General features: G+C 42.1%; 1 protein-coding gene across 1 annotated transcript in view; it reads left to right on the forward strand.

Annotated features, from left to right (window-relative positions):
* Positions 1-23,475, forward strand: part of adss2 (adenylosuccinate synthase 2) — a 40,686-nt gene that overhangs the window by 2,594 nt on the left and 14,617 nt on the right. Inside the window, exons 2-5 of the mRNA XM_050071092.1 lie at positions 11,776-11,878; positions 16,395-16,463; positions 16,563-16,613; positions 16,739-16,805. Of these exons, the coding sequence (XP_049927049.1) occupies positions 11,776-11,878; positions 16,395-16,463; positions 16,563-16,613; positions 16,739-16,805 (290 nt within the window). The remainder of the gene's footprint in view (positions 1-11,775; positions 11,879-16,394; positions 16,464-16,562; positions 16,614-16,738; positions 16,806-23,475) is intronic.

Here is a 23,475-nt window from a genome sequence, read left to right on the forward strand (position 1 = left end):
ATTAATAAAACCCTTCATTTAAAAACTGCATTTTGTGTTTACTTGTGTTATCTTTGACTAATGTTTAAATTTGTTTGATGATCTGAAACATTTAAGTGTGGAAAACATGCAAAAACGTAAGAAATCAGGAAGGGGGCAAACACTTTTTCACACCACTGTAAATTAGAGATGCAACAATAAATGAATGAATTAATTAATTAATTAATCAATTGACAGACAAATAGTGGTCAATGACTTTGACCATTTAATTAATTATTATTATTGTTATTGTTGTTTTTTTATCAAGAGTCAAGCATTTTCTGGTTTCATGCTTCTTAAATGTGAGATTTGATTTTAGAAAAAATGTGAATTAATCTGACATTTATAGCTGTGTAAAATGAGCAATGAATGCATGTACTTGTCCGTAATATCCATAGTATTAGATAATATTATTTTACACTGGAGTTCGGTATAAATATTACAGGGATGCATTATCATATTACTGATTATTGACCTGTCTGTATGTTCTAGTGTTGTCCTGATCTTGCAGGCTGCTCTTGAACATACACACACCACACACTGGAGTCAATTAATCAATCAGTCGATCGACAGACACTTAATTGGAAATTTGCCAAACATTTTCTGGTTTCATGCTTTTTAATGAAATACTATGAAAGTTTTTTGTGGCTTCTTTTTCACTTCTTTTTCAACCATCCTGTGTAGTTCACCTTTAGATGTGAGAATCTGATGCTGGTCTTTGTCATACCTGATAATAAACTCAACAGCTTCCGATAAAACATAACGTTCAAAGACGTCATCTTTGTCTCTGGGAAATTACACACAACATTTTTCACTATTTTCCAACATTTTATTGACAAATGGACATCGTCCTGCTTATGGTCCACACATGCACCACCTTATCATTTCGCAGAGGCTTGGAAGGGACATGTTGCTAAAAATAAGACGTCATACATGTGCTGACAACATGCTTAGCTGTGTCAGGATGCACAGACCTGAGAGATGCTTTCTCTCCAATCTAACATCAGGATGTCAGGGGTGTGTTTCGGTGTGTGTAGCTGTGACAGCGGGGCTTCCTCTTAAACGGATGTGTATGTAAAGAGATGTGATTGCAGCTGATAGCCGGCTGTAATTCACCTTCAGTGTCTCGGCACAACATATGATTGTAGTTGCTTTATCTTATCAGGCTGTATATTTAGTGACATCCATATGACCCCTGGCGCGTTTGCACGCACTCTAGTTTTCACATGCAAAACTGGTGGTTTGGAGAGTCTGCGTTGAGATGTTGTCACGGACGTGTTGACATGGCCTTTATCTGCTGTTTGCCCACCGTGTGCTGGGAAGATTCATGTCGCCGATCTCCCTGAACTGGAATAGTTGAGTGAAAACAGTCAAGAAAGGACCGAGCTCCTTGACAATCACTTCATGTTTTGGCACATTTGGCACACGGCAAAACACGTGTGAAGAACTCAGATGTGTTTAGTTTGCACTTCCTATTTTTGTTGAATAGACTTCAAACCTTCGCAGCTCTCTGTCTTGTCTGTTAACACTTTGCCTGCTTTACAGTCTGTGTGTAAACTGAGGTGAGATGCTGCGTTCAAGTGCTCCTCGGATGGCCCTATTCCCTGATTTGGGAAGTCGTTCTTTCAACTGTTGTGTGTTGATGAGCTTTTAAGTCATAATGTGGAAAAAACATGGGCACTATGAAAAAGCAGTGTTGTATTTTATTGCTCAGTGACGTTTCTTGCAGCTATCGAAGTGATGTGTTTTTTTACCCAGGCTTGTTGCTTCACCAGTTCATCCCCTGAGGCCACTAAAATATCGCTGTACCTGACTTGTTATCAGGGTTAATGCTAATAGATACTTTTGTAACTAGCAGGTTGCATCCTATTACCAATTGAGAAATGACACGTGAGCAAAAACTAAAATGCAATTAGTGAATTAATAAAAAGTTTATTAACATTTTCTTTGTCTGCCATGTTTGTAGATAATACGGCGTCAATTTGGCAAGTCGTGTACATTTTTCTTGACTGTCTGAGTTGTGCTTACTTGAGGGGTTCATGTGAATTTTCCCAGTGTGGAGCTCATTTTTCCGATTATTCCGACACCACATGAATGCAGGGAAAGACTCTGCAGGCTGAGGCGATAAAGTCAGAATGACTGGACATTGCCACTGCAGCGTTTGTGCATGTGTAACCTTTTTACCACAGTGGAGGTTGTCTGTACTTAACAGTGGTGCATTCACAGTACTCTTTAGGTCAGTGGGAAGCCAATGGTTTCCATCCATTGGTAAGAGTTGAAACATGCTTTACCTTACACTATTTATTGTTGCATTGGAGCTGCGTGAAAGCTCAGATTGACTTGAAAAATCTGATTATTTTCCTTGATTAAGGATCACACACTTTTACCCTTTTCCCTTACCTGCAGGCAACTATAAGCTCAATTATTGGGCAACACCAATATTAAAGTTTTTGGAATTTTTGCCTTTTTATTGGGCAGTTGACAGGCAAGAAAAATCCAATGAGAGAGGGTTTGTTTCGTGCAACTGGGCTGTCGCAGCGAAGGAATTACTGACTTTTTTGTTTTGTTTTTGCAAATTACTTAATCTATCCTTTTGTTTAAGATATTTAAATTTTTTATTTATTAATTCTTAATACTTTAATGCTTGTGCTGATTGGTCTGCTCCTCTGCTGTGACAGCTTGGTAAAAGGTGGCGGGGGTGAGAGGTCGCAACTCTTGGCCACATCTCTTAGACGTTCAGTTCGTCATGCTGCTGGCATTCATAGCATCCTGTAAACACGTGGCACTCCCATGATAAAAACCCTAAAAACATGAACACAGCAGTTGTGGCAGTTGCTTGCCACTCCCTGTGGTTGGCTTGTCAATAACCCAGTATTTCAATATTGCATTTATCATGGCAGCTCTACCTAAAACAAAAGGTGCTTGCAAGAATCGATTGGGAATATTTGATGACGCTGTATGCATCCTCGCCACTCGCTCACCAGGACACTGCTCTATATCAGTATTTGAGAATTTGAGAATCCACTAAGAGTTTATCAGACGACATTCTTTTTTTCCACTTAAACACACAAAAAAACATCTCTTAAATTAGTTTTTCAGCGAGTTGTGACCCAGATATAAACCGCCATTTTTCATTTTGTCAGTGCCCTTTGGTGGATACGCTATCTTACGGAGACAGTTTCTAAATTATCTTTGGTATATCTACACTGTGGTGTCTTGACTCTTATTGGCTTACATATATGCTGACACACCGACATCTACAATAAGCCAATATCGTATCTACCTACTTAACACCATGTTGCTCAGCCTCCTTAATAACACAGACAATGTTGCTAATCTTTTAGTGCTCGCACTAACTCTGTGGACTATAAGTTGTCCCTGTTGATAACAAGTTGACATAACAAGGATTCTCCGGAGCCTTGCAGCTTCCTTGTTCCTGCAGTCCTGTCGAGGCATATAAAAATAAACCGCTCTCTGGCAGCCGTCCTGCACAGCGTCCCCTCCATACATCACGGTGTGTGTGTGTGATTGTTGGGGGTTGCAGGGGCAGATAGCGTTGATCTTTTTATAAAAAAGCTTTGCCAGCAGTCTCGCTCGGTGTTCCTTACAGTCCAGACATTGAAGATCCTAGAAGTCACAGTTGGGGTTACAGGAGAGTAAAGGAGAGTGTGTCGCTAAGGGGGCGTCGACCAGCAAAACACATCCCGGGAGACCGATGGCGAGAGAGTCAGCAAGTCATTATTGTGGAATATCATATATGTATACCACGTTACAAGGTTAATAGAAGGTGTGGCTGTGCTGCAAGTCACGTTTGTTCTAGTTATTTTTCTCTACCCACAGATGAGAAGTATTAATGAGTGACCACTCTAAATATTTATCATGTATAATGAGCTGTCCATTGCATTGAAAAAGTAATAAACTGTCACAAAATGATTAAGTTTGTTTCATTTATTACTGCATGAGCAGTTCACTGTCTGCATAGTTAAGTACAAGGATCTTTCAGACCCAGAGTTGTCTTGCTTTGGTCTGAATCAGGGACTAATTTTGTCACTAAGTTGTATAATTGCCTAGAGTTGGTTCGTGTTCTAACGGCAGCATTTACAAGCGGACCAGATCAAATGCCTTGTGTGAGAAAGCTGCTCTTGATTGGTCAGAATTTCCATGTGGGAAAAATCCAGGAAGTAAAGCAAACGTTGAAGAAGAGTACACTTGCAAGATAAATGTGACACTTTCTAATGTCACAATGGAGGGACAACTACGCAGGTTGATTTTAGCGCTGCTCATCGTGGACTATATTGCTGTCATTGTTCATTTTAGTCAAACCATACAGTTTGAAAACGAGGCGCGGCTCCAACTAGAAAACAATGTTTTGATGCATTGGATGTGCTGAATGTGCATATTAAGGCAGTACAGGAGGAGGTGCACATTAATAATCCTCCAGGACTGTAACATGCTCATGTTTAACCCAAACAATGTGTCATGTGACTGCAGTTGGTTCACATCCAAGTCGGAACACCTTCTCACCACAACAGACGAACGAACCGCACTGAGGGGGCAAATGAACTTAAGTTTAATTGAACCTAACCAAACAGGGCAGGTGTGAAAGCATGCTTAATCAATATTAGATCAATTTAAAGCTGCAGCGATTAGCCAACTGACAGAAAATGACCCTGCAACTGAAACATTTTGATAATCGATTAATTGTTTGCATCATTAGAGAAGCATCAAAACATTCTCCGGCTCCAGCTTCTCAAATGTCAAGATTTGCTGCTTTGCTTTGCCACATACGTGCCACAGTATTCAATGTTATATTTGTCTTTAGAGTACATGAGCATTTGCATATGAGGCCTTGGGCTCTCTGAAAGTACAGTGGGCATTTTGCACCATCCTTCTTCTCTTCTTTTGGGTCAAAACAGTAAATTGATTGTTGGGAAAATAGTCTCGACTTGACACTGAAGCAAAGTTGGTGCACTTAAATAATATTGAATATTTTACCAGTCAGAGTCTGTAAAATTAGTTTTTTATGTAAGGTTTGCTTGTTACTGAATGAAATGCATTACATAGTCTGTAAAATATCTGAAAGGAGACATTCAGGAGGAGACTTTAAAAGCAGTATGTGTAACTGCTCGTATGACTAATTATTATTATGGCCTGACTGTGCTTTGAGATAAATATGCATGCCTGAAACAGACCGGAGGGCTCTGAAACAAGTCCATCGAGTTATTTTCTGTCTCTGAGCAGCTTGGTCATGGTTACACTATGGCTTCTCTTAGTGTATTTGTCTTTATTTCCCACGGACTGTGTCAGGATGATATATGAGTCCAGCTTTACCTCGCAGATACAATGCACTGGACACGTTGCTACAGAGATGTTTACTGAAACCAAGGCTTGGTTGGCAAACGCACTTCTATCTTGTTTGCTCTTTCAATGCACACTTTGGTAAATATGTGCACAAGAGCGTTCGACACTTAAAAGGTTGAAGGATCACATTATATGACATGAAGTCAAACCCACTGAGCAGAATACCGACATACCTACAGGAGATGTTTGACACAAGCACCCTTAGGTCTGTGTTAATACTTGAAGTGCAGGTTAACGACACTCAGGGCTCGGACTTGAGACCTTGACCCTGTCCAGGAGGTGGTTTCTGTTCTCTCCATGGCACCCTGCTGCTCAGAGACAGTGTTTTATACACAATGCACGTGTGTTTGATGGAAGACAATGAACACAACCAATATCTGATGTTTTCTCTGACACAAGAAAGGTCTGTAGTTATTTTACACATTGCTGCTTAATGTGAATCAGACTTTATATAAATCTATGTATGAAAACAGAGGAATTAATTGGCAGATTGAACAATCATGAAATTAATTTAGTTAGTTACCATTATAGCGGGGAGTGCGCTTTTGTTTATACAGAATGCGCCTTTTTCGGGGCAATGGGGGGCGTGAGCAAGTAACAAAACGTGTAGCTCAGCGTGTGACGTAAACAGTGACGTGGGAGGGAAGCCGCGGCTGGTCAGTCCTTCGGCGATTCTCTCGTAAGTCGGCCCGTTCTTCACCGTCCCCGTCATCTGACGGTTAATGGCCTCTTCGTTTGCGAGGACAAGGAGGGCGCACAATTCCTTGTCTCCCCAGTTGCTCATCTTTACAGTGTCTGTCAGGTTTGTGTTTCCCTCTTGCTACTAGCTGCTTGCTAATTCCTGCTATCAGCTGTTTCCTGTTTATCCACCACCAGTGGCTCGCACCTACGGCGTCGTCAACAGCTCCTCCCACAAGTCATCAAAAGCCCCTCCTGTGGCGGAAGGGCGCCTCGTTCTGTTTAAACCAAAAAGGTTGAGCAAATTGGGAAAATTGGGCACCTCGGATCAACTCGCCAATCCGGCTCTGTGTGTCTAAACGCTCGCAGCTTGCCGGCAAAATGGCCCAACATTTGCTGAAAATCTGGCAGTGTAAAAGGGGCCTATGTGTCAGCCCTGTGATAGTCTGGTGACCTGTCCAGGATGAACCCTGCCTCTCACCCACTGTCAACTGGGATAGAGATACCCCGGGACCCCTAACAGGATAAGCAGTAACAGACAGTTAATGAATGAATGAAGCCATTATGCAAAACATAAAGTCAGTTTTGCAGAGTGTGCTCACAGACTGGTACAACATTAAATGTTTTGTTTATTCTGTCTGCTTCTGAAGTTTATAATAAAACTAGTGTGCAGAATTTTTGGTTGATGATCGCAGTAGTGCAGAACTTGTACAGAAGTAAGTCCTCTCAATCATCACTTATGACCCACTAGAAGTGTGCGCCATTCATTTTTCAGTAACCGCTTATCCTGTTGGGGGTGGCGGGGGGGCTGGAGCCTATGACCGCTGACATTGAGCGAGAGCCAAGGTACGCCCAAAGCAGAGGGATGTGAGGCCCTTTTTTAGTCCTGGTTCAGGAGCAAGGTCACTAATTAACACCTACAGTTAACTCAGACAGTTGCTTTATTTTGAGAGAGGTATAAGAGGAAGTTTTATCAGCCTGTCATTCGGATTTCCTACCAAATACTTCAGTTTTAAATGTCAAGTCAAGTCAAGTCCATTTTTTGTTTTGTGTAGCACAACATCACAAGGGGCTTTACAATCTGTACCGCATTTATGTCCTTAATAGACCCTGGATCTGGGTAAAGAAAGACTATGTATGTATGGACAATCAGGACGGCCATGTAGCTAGACTGAGGTCTGTAACATCAGTCAGGTATTATCAGGTTGAAACTGTTTGTTTCCCACCACAACTCATCTTCTCTAATTCCACTCTGTTGGATCAAATCCTCTGGACCTCATATTGTAATCTCTCTCACACACACACACACACACACACACAGAGTCAGATAAGCAGCGTCACCATAGCAGTGCAGAAACCACAGTACAATATCAGGTGAGTGTTAAAAGTTTCTCGTGATGGGAATAAGAGGCCGATCACGGGACTGTAGGAGAACCAGAGTTAGGTTCTGTGGGGGATGGGATGGATCGTAAAAAGGATCTAAAAAGGAGAGGCATCTGCCCCCCCTCCCTCCCATCTGTTCCCCCTCTCCACCTTCAGGGTACTGCTGTGGCCAGGAATAACCCCATGTGGTCAAAGCACATGCTGGGCTTGATTTACATCCACGGGCTACAGAGTTAGGAACACACCCTGGTCACAGGACGGACCAAAAGTTGAACTGGCACCTCAGGTGGTGAGCAGCGACACGAGCTGCTGCAGCGACATGAATGGATCTGCGGCTGCCTTTATTATCGGCACGGCAAAAAATAAAGATACTTAAAATGCCTTCCTTGATTCATTTCTCCCCCTCCTGTCTCACCTTTGTATCTTTTCTGCTTTGCTTGCGTTCTTCTCGCCGCTAATATCATCCTGTATTTCTTTTCCATCTGTAAGCCCATGAGCTGCGGCGTAATGACCTCTCTGACTGCGAAACATAAAGCGGTAAAGCAGGTCAGATTGTGGCGTTCTCGTACTAAGACTCACTGTTCTCCTCCTGGGCTCCACTTTTGCATTTTTATCTCTGTTGTCAGCTGTGCTAAATCATGTGCAGGCCTGTATGCAGTGTCCAGATTAACACCCAGCAAGCACAGTGTGTCACCGTTTAATGCGGTCCCTGCCTGTTTGGGAATGATCACAGAACTTTAGAATATCAAATCTTTATTTATTTAAGTGCAAACAAAACATTTAAATTCAACGTCTTCTTTTATCTGAATAAAAAGTCATATTGTCGAGTCATGTCCCTGGGGTATTGTTGGGTGATCCAGACACTCCTTGTATCGAAGTGCATAATGTAACTTGCCACTTGTCACAGTTTGAGCTGCTTGTTTACCAGCAAAATGACGCAAGTCGTCATGCAAGAACCTCTCATACAAACAGATTTGTTTGTTCATAAGTGGCACATGGGAATGATTAGAGATCATCTGTTTCCAGTTTTCTAGAATTTTGTCTCAGGCACGAACAAAATCCACGAGTCTGTCCTAAGAAACAAAACAATGGGATCCAAATGTGCTCGATACAAAAGTTAGATTCAGATTACAAACAATTGATCACTCCCTTTCACATTTATGTTGGCATGGCTGCAGTGAGGCAGGATCAATCATGCATCTGTTGTGGCATTGACCCCCAGTGAGATGTTTGGCACAAGGTGATACTAAGTCTTCTATCCTGGATGTGAACATACCTCAGTGTCCAGTGTTGTTTTAATATAGATAATTGATTAAAAGACTTAATGGATATATTATCAATGGAACATGCAGCTTCAGCTCTTTGTGACTATGACCATGGAGATGATGGACCCTGGATATGTATAAGATCTTATTGAGGAAAAAAATGGTACATGAATGAACTTCATTGTATTGACTTTTATTTATTTAGAAAGATATTTATTAGCATCTAATTTATTGTTAAACTGCTCCCTCTTTATTATTCGTCACAGTGCAGCTCTGCTCTGATGACGTGTTTGACACTGCTGTACCGACACTGCTAATCTTGGTATCTTTTTGTATGCCGGTGTCCGACTGCAGGACTTAAAGAGGAACTAATTTTTTTTCAACCTGGGCCCTATTTTCGGATCTACTTTTGTCTAAATGAGTGATAGGATGTTCAATATGTGACATTCCTCCAGTACGAAGCTAGGGCTGACCTGCCTGCAGCCCGTGAGCGTGCGCTATATTAAATAATAGGGCACTCAGACAGCGTCAAACAACGTCAAAATACGTCCACTAAAAGTGCATTTTTTTCACACTGATAGGCTCGGATTGTTAGTATAATTATCCAGCAACATAACGGTAAGGAGAAATGAACGTCTGTGTTGACCTTTAGCTGGATTCGGACATGTTCCTCTGCCTGTTGCTGCTCCCTCTCTCTCCTCGTCCGCTCTTCAGTTTCAATGAGCTCTGCGTCCATCTCTCCTCGTCCGCTCTTCAGTTTCAATGAGCTCTGCGTCCATGTACATCTGTGGACTCCGTGTTCAAATAAATACGGGCGGTCACCAAATTCAAATGGCTCATCCAGATCCAGTTGGTCAAAATAGGGTAAAAATTTGGATATGTTTGTTGTGGCAAGTCAAAACACTCACTCCGAGAGTGAAAGTCTGGCTCTGAAATCTCACGTCTCACGAGATTTGAGTTGTTGCAGGAAGTTACCGCTGGAGTGACCGTACAGACGTGAGGAGTTACTCTGTTTGGAGTAGGGCTGACCCAAAAAATTAGAATCTTCGAAGCTTCGTTCGATTCGATTGTGAAAAAAAAAAAGAAATCGAATAATCAGCCTTTTTTTTTTCCTCCCGTTTTTTGGGGGGACCTTGAACGCAACACTAACCCCATTAGGCCGAGTAAAGAAGTCTTCTGGTCTGATTAAAAAAGTTTCACAGTAAATCAGAGGACAGGGATATTATTATTGCCACGGGTTATTTGAAATGGACCAAGGTATTCTTTACTGGTAAGTTAAGGGAGAATAGCTATCATGTAATTAAAAAAGAGAACATCTCCGACAAGGAAATAGAAAGCCCGACATGCAATGAATGGAGACCTATTATCCTGCTTGAACACAGACGACTAAATTCTTTCAACGATGTGACTCAAAATAATGATAAAATAGATTTTATTGATGTGCGTGCTGAGGGTTTTAATTTTTAGTGTTAAATCAAAAGTTAAACACTACATACCAGCAACCAGAAGTGTTTTTTCGTTTGTGAATATTTTTTATCTTAATTCTAGGGTTGCAAGAAACTACCTTTTCTTAACTTTTTTGGACTTTTTTTCCCGCTCTTATCTGTAGTGCTGTTTATCAGTCTAAATCATTTTGGTGTGAGTTGCAGAGTGTTGGAGATATCAGCCGTAGAGATGTCTGCCATCTCTCCAATATAATGGAACGAGACGTCACTCAGCTTGTGGTGCTCAGAGTGCCAACATTTAAAAAAAACAAAACTCAACAGCGATGGCTCTTTCCAGAAATCATGACCTGATTACTCAAGATAATCCACAGACATTGTTGTGAACAGTTTCATGAAGGAACTATTTTCTTTCTACTGAACTACACCCACCAACTGTATCACAGTGCAGAGGGTAGTGTGCATCTACTCACGGACAACAGGCTCATGTTTGTGACAGCACGGGGTTGTAAACGTAATGGCGTCCTCCTCGGCTGAGCTGTAATGTTAGCTATTTCAGTAGTGCTAGGCACACATTCTGCGTAGTGATATGGATGGCACGTGTAGCCTCATAGAAAGAAAATAGTTCCTAACTGAGTCATGATTTCTGGAAACAGACACCGCTGACGAGTGTTCAAAATGATTTTTTTTGGCGCTTTGAGCATCACATGCTGAGAGTCATCCTGTTCCATGATATCTGAGAGAGGGCAGACATCTATACGGCCGATATCTCCAACACTTGGCAACTCAAAACAATCAAGATTGACAAAGAGCACTGTACATACAGTAAGAGGAAAAAAGTATCTTTGCTTCATGGATGAACTGTTGGGTAACATTTGTATCAATGAAACACAAACGGAGCATGACAGGTGCATTATGTGGCAGTTTTAAAGACGTAGTAGTTTATGTGAAGGATGACATCAGCTCCTCATGAAGAGGTGATTTCATCAGAATGAAATGAGCAATTTACGTTTATCCAGTTAGGAGAGATTGCCGAATCTAATTTGCAATAGTTGTTTATGATAGATTACAGAAATGTTCTTTCATGAGCTTTGTCTTTGGCTCTGGTTTTATTATTGGACTCATACGTGCCAGCGTAGCTTGTTAGTAGGGTTGCACAACAACACATCATTCCTCCAGCTACATGTCCTCTGTTGGAGTGTGATGGCCGCTTGTGGCTTTGAGGTGTGAAGTTTGAACTGCAGTTTGTTTTTAGATGTACGAGTTGGGAGCAGCAGGTCTGGACACAAGGTGGTGTTGGGTGTAGGTACCAGAGCATTATTTACATAATGTTTAATCCATAGCTCCAACAATCCATTTTAACTGTCCTTTGCTCACACATCTGTCAGTACGTTTACACTGGACTGAGACCTTCACTTGGGATGTGAGTGCGTAGTGAGCGGGAGTCTCTAAGCAACAGCACAGAGCAGCTAACACACTAACAGACAGTAGCCGGTGGCTGATGTGCGAGGCTTGTTGCTACTTGCCAAACTATCCAGCCTGCCTTCCAGCTCAGCCAAACAGACTTGCTTCCATTAGGCCTCTGTGTGTGTCTGTTTGTCTCATCGCTCTGTGTCTCCTCTCTGCAGGGCGGAAACAACGCAGGACACACAGTGGTGGTCGACTCGGTGGAGTATGACTTTCACCTCCTCCCCAGCGGCATCATCAACCCCAAGGCCACCGCCTTCATCGGTGTGTAATGCACACAGACGCAGAAAAACACTTTAATTCACACACTGCTTCCTCACACACAATAATGCACAGTCGCTCTAGCACCAAGGCCGTCTTTCCTCTGTATTTTCTTGATGAATTGATCAAGACTCCTTTTAGCCTGCCGCCGCTGCCGCTCGTCATCGCTGGCAGGAACAGCCTCCATTTTGAGGACGGCTGCAGCGAGTGCGATCAGCTTGACTCAGAGCCAGACTGCAGATTGCATCACATCCACTCATCTGCAGTAACTTCATTAGCTAATGGTGTCTTACTCTTTCTCTCTGGCTTCAAACTCCACCCCACACACACACACACACACGCATGCACACATCTGCAGCTGTATGATCCCTCAATACTTCCTTGATATGTGACATATTAATGCTTCTGCTGGCTCAAACGCTCAGAAGCCTTTCAGCATGTTTACAGTGTGACGTGCACTTGGATTGATGGTGCTTCAGAGAATGCTGCACGTGCCCAGTCGAGGGAAAAAGGACAAATGTTTTTTAAGAAACTTAAATAAATTAAATAGATTTTTTTTTTTTTTGCTCACTGAAAGCTACAGTTGGTCACTTGTAAAAATAACTACTGAAACTTTCACCATATTTACACAGTCGTATATGAGACAGATAAATGATGCTCCTCCACCACCTCCAATTGCTTCTGAGTGTCTGACGCAGCTGTCAATCACTACTTGAACTGTTGTCAGCGCTTCCTAGTTTGACATTTTGATGAATTATGAATCAAGATTCTTTCACTGCATTGCTTTTTCTCTTCTCAAATGTTTTCAGAGACATATTTTAGTGTCCTACGTAGCTGTAAACGAGAGTGTGTGACTTGGCCGCCATGTTGAAATAGTTGAGCTTCAACCACAGCTCTCTTACTTTACACCTAAACCGTACAGTGTCATGTTTCTGAAAAAGACTTGAGGCAGAGAGACAGGCAACGCAGTAACAGAATCTTTATTCATATTTCATTAGCACTGCCTAGTTTGACAGTTTGACCCAGGGTTTCTGACATATTCATTTATTTGCGGCGGCCTATCATCTGCTGCCACATATTGATTATCTATTTTTGGAGCTGGACTGTTTAGCAGGAATATATTTATTCTTTGGTTATTGCACCACACTCTCAGAGCACAGAGTGTACTTTGGGCACAGGTGGTGCTCCTCTCATCCATTGATCTGATCTGATCAACTCTGATAGCGTCTCCCTTTGCTAAGTCTCGCCCCATGACGCAAATTGGCCAATCATAACGTAGCATCGGGCCGGCTCAGACCAGGGTCTGACAGCAGCACAGCTGTGCTCCATTGTTTCAGATTTCCTTCATTTTCAGGCTGGTTTTGTGGATTTGGAGCTAAATGTTGTGCCTGGGGCACGTCGTGTATTAATGATACTCGTTACCTGAGAGGTTCGAAAAAGATATAGGTTTCTTCCCTGTTCCAAAACCAAAATCAAACCCTGAAAAGTGTAGGGTTAGCTAGCTAGCTACTGAAGATATAGCCTGCTGAATGTATACACATGCTGCTTTTGCTTTGTCATGATTATAACAGTGAAACAAAGACCGACCCTGCTGTACAGGAACCAGTGAAGGGAAGCAGGGAAACTTTGCTGATATTCAACCAGCTGTGTGGCATCGCATTGTACACAGATGAACGATGTTTGACTTCCCCAGGAGATCCATGCCTGTGCGGCGGCAGAGGTCCATGTGCTGGCAGCAGCACGGGGGCGAAGCCAAACACCGTTCATCTGCACACACTGCGATGCCACACAGCTGGTTCAATATCAGCAAAGTTTCCCTTTATATTCATTGTCTTGTGTGGCGATCAGCAGTGATGTGGTGGTTCACTTTTACACTGTGATCTGTAGCCTATAGTTCGGCTTTAGCTTCTAACTATCTTTGTCTTTTTAACCTGTTGTTGCTGCTGAGTCAGTTTGACATCCTGGAATCACTCTTTCATTTGTCCAAAAATATGATCATATTTCTTCAGGGAGTGCAGTTAGTTACAGTGTGTTACAGACCCGCAAAAACCTCTGAATTTAGAGAGGTGACCCAGAGTGATACAAAAGGACACACACACACTAAAAAACCTGAAAAGTTTGCTTATCCGCCCCACCAGTCACTTTAACCATAATGAACCATAATGCAACCATTAACCTCGGCAGTAGTCACAGCATCTTCATAACAATGCGTTCAGTTATTGGAAGCTTTTACCCCAAAGTGCCGACTGTACTATAACTGTACACTTCAGCTCTGTGAGGACACCTGCTCTCCACCAATTCATGCTCTGCACACGGAGCTTTACACTGTAAAAAGCAACGACTGAGCTGAGGTGATGTTTTCTGTGTTCCTCCGCAGATGTGTTGTGATTATTTTTAAATGGACAGCAGGCCGGTCTGTCATTCACAGTTGACATTTTCTTTTCACTGCTGTCCTCTGAAAGCTGTGAAAGGATTTTTCACACCGAGTGGAGACCAAATTGGAAATATAAAAATTCAGCATCTCTTCCTTGATAATGCTGTTTGTGTATGTGGATATTTATAGTCGTTCTAGTGGCATGGATTTACAGACAGCAGTGTTGGTTGATACACCACTGAAATATGCTACTAATATACTCCCTCTGTGTAAAAGTACATTCCTGGCCTCCAGCATTGGGAGCAAATATGTGCTCAGGTCTGTCCTGTTCTTGTGCCGAAAATGTTATTTTTATCTCCCACATTTATTCCCAGTGTCACTGAAACAGTGTTTATTGGTTTTTAAGCCTTTTCCCACATTTCTTACATTTAATTTGGTCAGAGTAATTACCTCACCTCTTCCACTTAATGCAACTCAATTAAAAAGATAATTAGAGCCGGCTGTTTGAATACTCTTGTGAGCAGGCGTCGTTTTGTGTCTGACAGAAAAATACATCCTTCAACATCACAGTTAGGCTGTCAGCACACATCTGGGGCAGCTGTCTCAGTGTCAGACATTCACTCATGTAACTTATAATCAGGCTTTAGACTGGTCATTAACGGTGCGACAGCAGCACTCATGTTATTTTGCACGTCAGACTGGCTAAGTACATTTACCAAAGGACTGTACTCAGGTTTATTTTCTGAGGTTCTTGTACTTCAGTGTTTCCATATCATGCTACTGTATACTTCTCCTCCACCACAATTTAGAAGCAAATATTACACTTTTTACTCATTTATTTGATAGCTTTAGTTACTATTAGGGGTGTAAGAAAATACTGATGCACTTGGGTATCACAGTATTATGTGTTGTGATACTGCATCAATTCTCAAAAACACTATCAATTTTCATTTTCCGTAACCGCTTATCCTGTTAGGGGTCACGAGGGGGGCTGGAGCTTATCCCAGCTGACACTGGGTGAGAGGCAGGGTACACCTAGACTATCACAGGGCTGACACATTAGCCCTTTTTAACTAGGAATTGTGCAAATTTGCAGGAAAGCCCAATCAGTCTTCTTTCAGCATTGGCAGTATAAAAACAAAATCAGGGAGTGCGCTTTTGTTTATACAGAATGTGCCTTTTTCGGGGCAATGGGGGGCGTGAGCAAGTAACAAAACGTATAGCTCAGCGTGTGACGTAAACAGTGACGTACTCTGAGGGAAATCGCGGCTGGTCAGTCCTTCGGCGATTCTCTCATAAGTCGGCCTGTTCTTCACCGTCCCCGTCATCTGACGGTTAATGGCCTCTCCGTTTGAGAGGGCAAGGAGGGCGCGCAATTCCTTGTCTCCCTCATCTTTACAGTGTCTGTCAGGTTTGCGTTTCCCTTTTGCTACTAGCTGCTCATTCCTGCTATCAGCTGTATTAGATTTTCACGGTACGATAAGTGTCTCAGAAACTAACGCGGTTTCACGGTACCACAATATTACAGAATTATTATCAGTCAGAGTGACGCAGACGTTTAATTACTATATTTGAAACTTGAAACCATTTTTAATGGAAGTGTAAAAAGTCTCCCTTTTGAAAATTACTATTACTAATTTCTGTGCAGCTGCATTTTTTTGTTTCAATATTGTAGACAAGCAAATGTACACGATAACCGTGAATTTTAATATCACGGTATACCTTGAACCGGTGTACCATTGCGACCCTAGATGCGTATCATATCACCCAAGATACTCATTGTTAATACAAAATATGAATCAACTGATAAATGGTGATACCTTTACTTCAAAGTATATTTTGATGCTCTGTGAATGAGTGACTTTTCTTTATAAAGAGTAAATCTGTGCTGTAATATTGAAGCTTTTACGCAAGTGTGAAGAAAAACGGGTCTGAGAAGTTTTTAAGGTAAAATCCCCCTCTGGTGAAATTGTTCATGAGAGGATTTATGTGTATGACCCGTGACTGTAGACATGTAAATCAATTTGAGTTGATGTATGCTTCAGGCTCAAGAGCGTTCTTTACACACATCCATCAAACTGTGTGTGTTTCTGTTTATCAGACAGTGTAAACTGTAACCGACGCCGGTTTCTTTTTTCATCTCAGGCAACGGTGTAGTCATCCACCTGCCTGGCCTGTTTGAGGAGGCAGAGAAGAACGAACGCAAAGGAAAAGGTGAGTTGTTTTAAACACAAACAGCAACAGAAGAAAACTGTGTATGTAACGTGTGGAGACTTACAGCGTATCCGTGTGTGTGTGTGTGTGTGTGTGTAGGTCTAAAGGAATGGGAGAAAAGGTTGATCATCTCAGACAGAGCACATATTGGTAAGTCCTCTCATGTTTGATTGTTCGCATGCAAAAATGTGTGTGTGTTTGTGGACGTGTGTGTGTGAGCCCTGCTTTCTCCGAGGTGTGTGAGAGTGTGTGTCCCCTCTCTTCCTCCTTTGCAGTGTTTGACTTCCACCAAGCAGTCGATGGCGTTCAGGAACAGCTGAGACAAGAGCAAGCGGGCAAGAAGTAAGACACCTGTTGCTTTGAAAATGACAGCACACACACACAGATCACGCAGATCAGATCAGTTGTCACATCTTGCTCAGAAAGACGTTGACCCATTTTGTCATTGATTTATCTTGAATCCTATGAGTCACGGCCAACTCCCAAATGAACATTCAAGGACGTCCACACACCACACAAAGTGTTTTTAAGCATTCACGTTGGCAGTGAGTCATAATCTTTTCTCATGTTACTTTCAGTGAGCTCCATGTTGTTCCATCTGGATGACTTTGGAGATTAATCATTACTGTTGACAGAGCATCGCTGCAACGACACTGTTCCTCTCATTATACTCCACACCAGGCTGCATTATTAACATACAATAATCCTGATCATGTTGTTAAATGTGATGTGCTAATGTTACTGCATGTCTAATACAATAATATTCTGTAAACTTTCACTTCTTAACGTGCAGTAAGCAGTGTCAGCCGTAGTAAAGAGGACCTGTTATGCTTTACTTTCTGTGATATACATGATGTTACAGTGTCGTATGTTCATGCTAAACGTAGCACATGTTTCAGATAACGAGGGAAACTTATCCAAAAGTAATCCTTGTGAGCAACATCTCAAGCCTTAGACTGTTCTGAATACTTTAGCTGCGTGATGACATCAGCTCGTGATGGATTTCGTCACATGCTCATCTGCTGCAGGCACTGCACTGCAAGTATTAACATCATGTAGCTTACTGTGCTACATGTAGCCACATTATACTCTGTTAGTCATCCCCCGGCAGCAAGTACGATACCGCGATATGTAGCTACATGCTAACATTAGGGCGGATTTGGGGCGGCTGTAGCTCAGAGGTAGAGCGGGTCTTCCACCTGTCAAAAGATCAGCTGTTCGCTTAGCCATCTCCGCCAGCCCGCATGTCAAAGTATCCTTGAGCAAGATATTGAGCTCCAATTTGCTCCATCGGTGTGTGAGTGTGTTAAAAACCGAGTAGCGGGGGCACCATGTGTGGTTGCCTTGGCCACCAGTGTGTGAATGGGTGAATGTGACTCGTAGTGTAAAAAGTGCTTTGAGTGGTCGGAAGACTAGAAAGGTGCCAAGTGCAAGTCAATTTACCGTTTTACCATTTGACAAACATGTAATCATGAAGATCGTCATGAAGATTTTCAGTGTTGAACGTGGCCTTGTTCAATACTGTGAAATTTGCTCAGTGGTGCATGATGCAAAANAGCGGGGGCACCATGTGTGGTTGCCTTGGCCACCAGTGTGTGAATGGGTGAATGTGACTCGTAGTGTAAAAAGTGCTTTGAGTGGTCGGAAGACAAGAAAGGTGCCAAATGCAAGTCAATTTACCGTTTTACCATTTGACAAACATGTAATCATGAAGATCGTCATGAAGATTTTCAGTGTTGAACGTGGCCCTGTTCAATACTGTGAAATTTGCTCAGTGGTGCATGATGCAAAAAAAAAAAAGTTTGACTTGACATGGTTGAAAATTTACTGGATATTCTGCATCGTGGGGACTTAGAGCAGGCGCACGAGAGACTCCTGCTGGCCGAGCGGCTCACTTCCTGTTTAGCCCTGTGTTAACTTAAATAGGGATAAGGTAATGTTGTTGAGTGGCTCCTCTTTTGAAATATTATGCGACAAAATTGATCAAATTCTGGTGAAACATTTCTTTTCACAGTGGGTTGTCACACTCATTGATTCACAGATGTTTCTTTCACAGTGTTAGTCTATGGGAAAAATGTTTCTGGGCCCCACGGCATCACATGACGGACCCGGATGTTTGTGACTCCACGGTTTGGCCACCATGTCAAATTAGCTTCAAAGCCTCGCACTGTTCCTTGGGGCTCGGCAGAGACACTGAGAGCTCAGATAGAGGGGACCAATTAGAGCAGACGGCTTTTTCCGGAGGCGGTCCTCAAAAAGACAGGCGCCAAAATGGAGCATCTTAGTCAGAGGATGAACACAGATGTTCCAGGACAGACAGCATGAAGAAAACACAGATTTCTGAATAATTTTATAATAACACAGTATCAGATGATGATGTAATAGGGCTCACTCATGGTGATGAACCTACAGAGAATAATCAGCTTCTCTCTTAACAGAGCTGTAGTGACTTTCAGCTCATTGTTTAGCTGTCTGACCCCCATCTATACTGCTCTCATGGCCTCATTTTCGTACAGGGCAGTTGTTTCCTGCCGTAAAGCTCTAGAAACCTCACTGTACACCTGCTCAGCAGCAAACATCAGACAGACACAGAGACTAGATGGTGAACATAGTGCAGCATTTAGCAGCTAAAGAGAAAGATATTTCCCTCAGGAGTCGTTAGAGACCAAAATCAGAGCTGAAAGAGAGCAAATACTAGACTTGTTAATGACCAACTGTGGCTAACAAGTTTTCCACATTAACTTAAAAGGTGATTAAGTGTAAATGTTGCATTTACAAGTTGTTTCTGTGAGTTTAAAATGGCTTTAAAAATACAGTCGTGCCAGATTAAGGCATTTTTAGGTGTTGAAAGATGACAGGTGCACTAAACGCTGCTCTTAATGATTCAGATGTTGGTTCAAAGCAAATCCAGATAGATTTTTTTAACAACAAAAGCCCTCTGATGGCCGGTCTATAGCCACTGGTCTTTGTGTAAGTATTATGTGTAAAAATATGATCGATAATAGATATATAAATAGATCTATACTGTTGGTAAATGTAAACACAGGCACACTATACAGTTTATCAAGACGTAACCAAAGTCTGATTTCTTTATTAATTTGCACATACATTTATTTTTATTTTCCATATGTACAAAAATGTCTTTCCACAGTGACGCACATGCACATAGTCTCAACACCGTTCTACCCAGAGGCGTCCTCAGAGAGGTCAGAGGTCAAGCACTAGCAGCCCTGCAGCAGGTGGAGTTTATGAGCAGCATGACAAACAGAGCACTTCATCAATCAACACTAAGAAACCGAATCAGCCAGCAGCTTCCTGTTAAGCCAAATACTTTAACACACAAGTATTTCATGTAGTAAATCCAGGTATTCAGTCGGCGGTTTCATTCCACACCATTTAAAACGATTGTATTCTAATACGTTATGAGCCAGGGCAGTGAACCACGCCGACGTATGTGAGGAATGTTAAGCTCAGCCTGTGGAGCGTTCACAATATTAAGCTCAAGAGAGATCCAGTGTATTCCTGTTCAGAGCGGCTGTCTTTACCAGCTCAGCCACCAAAGCCCCAAACACCCAGCCAGCTACTGTGAGTGTGTGTGAGTGTGTGTGAGAGATAGAGTAAACGCATGTTCACCAGTGTGCCTAAATGGCACGGTCATTATGAGCTTTCAGCAGATTGCTCTGACAGGTTGGTGGATTTCCAGCATCTCCAGGCGTCCTGCGAGCTCCGCTGCTGAAAGTCACGAAGTCTGATCAGAGGAGTTTTGTTCAGCCTGAACTCTGTTTGTTCACACTAGAAACACAAAGAGGAGACCTGCTGAGTCCTGTAGTTAGAGTAGGATGCTAAAAACGGACAGCAAACTCAAAATAAGAAAATATTTGGTCGCAGTTACAAAGCAGTCTCAAACAGCTCATGTTAGTGTCTATAGAAACATGTGACCAAACAGAGACAGGTGTTTCATTAGTTTCAAATGCATTAACAATAAGACATAGTAGCTTCAGTCTGATCCTAATATGATCTTGGAGCCCATCCCCTGTCACATCTGTGGCATTGGGCAATATTGCAGGAGATCCACTGATATCTGGGCCAAGACAATCCAACTAATCTCTATTAACAGATCATTGCAAATCAATGCAGATAAATAAAGCTAGCATCAGGCCATTCTCGGAACCCATCGGCTGTATTCGGCGTCTTGACTTCCGGCAGACGGCGATACAGCCTCTGGGGGCAGACCCCCGATTTTTTGGAATTCCAGTTTGATTTGGGCGGAGGAGGCAAATTTCCGTTTCCGACTTCCGTTTATATATAAGTAAATATGCTGAACCATTGCGATGGATTCAGAGTTTGCAGTGACGCCAATTATGTTACGCCTCATTAGTTCACCGCACGGACCGTTTAACCTGGCAACAACTGCAGCCGGCTCAAACGTGATTGGTCAATATCACGCGGACTACAAAACAGCCAACAACCGGAAACCAGGGCTCTTCCGCTCTTCTTCCGGAGGCAAGATCTCCAGGGTTTGCCTACAGACTCTACATTCACTGAATGTAGAGTCTGTATATAGAGACTAGCATCAGGCTAACTCATCGTCAGACATGCACATAGGATCTGAGATTGCATTTTGGTCAATGTGTTCCACCTATCCACACAAACTGTTTACCTGCCACTCAGTCATGATTGGTCAATACCAAGCAGCAACGTCTGAGGCTGAGAAATGACGCCAGTGCGAAAGTAGACTCACAAGTCAGTCTTTAGACGCTTTGCTTAACTAAAGACTGATGTCTTTCTCCCTGATTTTGTGTTTAGATGGGCGGATACAATTTCAGAGTTTAAAAAAACTCCCTACGTTGCAGAACCAATAGTAAATCTGCAGGGCGGTCCTTCGGTGGCTCGCTGAACTCTTGTGCTCGTAAACATAGTCCGACTGCGTTAAAAGTTTTAAACAAAGTCGCTGTAAGTCCTTCATTTCCACAATCTTGTGGACTGAGCACACGTTTGATAAAACAGAGTTAAATCTCTCGGCATCCGTTTTCAAGCTCTCTGTGTGTTTGTTTCCTTGCGGACGAGTAAAGGGGGAGCGCGCATTTCCGGGAGGGCGTGTCCTTTTCAAAAATGCAAAAGGCGTTGCTTTGTTGCCGGCAGTTTTCTCCGGTGTGTTTAACACACTTTAGAAAGGAGTGTCTTTTCTCCGGTGTGTTTAACACACTTTAGAAAGGAGTGTCCCCAGACTATCAGAAGGTGGAGATCTCTGATTGACTGGTGGCGAGACTAATGCGAAAGTGCCAAAAACTGCAGTTCCTCTAATGACCACTTGAGGCTGACTCCAGAACTGACTGAATCTCCATAGACCTCCATGTTAAAGTGCCCAACTTCACAGCAGAAATAAACATGTTTACAGCCTGGTACAAAAACTGTTTTGGTCTCTAGAGCTAATTTCAACATTCATGTCAACTGTACAGGAGGTGAATTTTTTTTTATAACGCTGTTTGCAGACATCGTCCTCAGTCTCAATCAGATCCACCTCTCACTTCACCACATCACCAGCCACTCGCTCACATAGGGTCACTTCTGGCTCCAACAAACCAAGATTGCAACGATATGCCAAACTAAAGGCTTTATAACGGCAGTCCAGAAACCAATGTCACTTTAGCTACGTCCATTATTTATACAGTCTATGGTCAATACTACTACAAATGTACTGCAAACAAAAACCAGAACCCTTCCAACACGTAAATCTTTTACAGTTGCCTACTGTACATATTCTGCGTACATGTGTAGAGATCTGTTTATAAAGATCAGTGCTAATGTTTTATATGTTTATTTTCCTGCAAAATACATTATTGATAGATTTCTAATGAAGATAAAAGAGTAGAAGGGCTGCAGGGTCTTAGAAGTAGTCACGGATACTTCAGGTGCACTGTGTTTATTCCATCTTGTGAAGGGCTCATTGCACGAGAGAAGTATACCGTCAATCAAAAAATGTAAAATGCAAGTCTTCTTCAAAAACAATCCAAGACAGACTGTAGGGTTTGTGCAAAAATTAAAATTGATATCTAGTATCAGTGTCACATCTGTTAGGAAAACATATGTTGACTATAAATGTACACTGTATATATGTATTCTGTACATGTGTGTGTGTGTGGATTCATCTTGTCTGTGTCACTGGGTCTGATGGTATTCTTTAGCTCTTGTTGCCACATTTTAAGTTTGAAATGTATTCTGTTGTGCTTATTATTGGCATCAAAGTTTAAAATTTGAGTAGCAACAAGCAGAGATGGAAAGTAACTAAGTGCATTTACTCAAGTACGTCTACAAAGAACAACTTTGATGTACTTTACTTGAGTAATTCCATTTCATGCTACTTTATACTTATGCTGTATTCTAGTCTACTTTGTACTCCACTACGTTTATCTGACAGCTGTAATTTACATTAAAATATCACACGATAAGTTTAGAAATATAATACTAACCCCCTGCAAAAAAGGCAGTGTCTACTTGGAATCTCAGATTTCTTTGAGTTGTTAGAGCAGTTTCCCCTTTAAACTTCTCAGGTGGCTTCATTTACATCAGTGGTTCCCAGCTGGTAGGTCGCGGCTCATGTCAAGTTTGTAAAAATCACACATACTAGTCCATACCCGTTGAGTGCACAGTTGCCCACGTACAGTTTCACATGGTGTGTGTTTGGGATACAGGTCATAGGGAATTGCAGATTAAATAGTCCACTGAACCCATTAAGAAGAGCAATGTATTCAGACAGAGTGTTTGTGAATTTGATAGTACGATTGCTTTATTGAAAGTACAGTAGTACCATTGCCAATAGTGGGATAGTTAGTGGGCTAAAACTGTACATTAGTAGTTGAGGTAGCACGTTGAAAGGCAGATAGTTAAAGTGTTTAAAAAAACATTCGGCCACAGGGGGAACCAAAGAGTTAAATTTAAATTTCTCCAGTCACCTTGAGGCGTCCTGTTCTACATATCTACCAAGTTTAGTAAAAATCCATATGGCGGTTAG

The sequence above is a fragment of the Epinephelus moara genome, chromosome 19 (assembly GCF_006386435.1).
Source record: "Epinephelus moara isolate mb chromosome 19, YSFRI_EMoa_1.0, whole genome shotgun sequence".
Lineage (NCBI taxonomy): Eukaryota > Metazoa > Chordata > Actinopteri > Perciformes > Serranidae > Epinephelus > Epinephelus moara.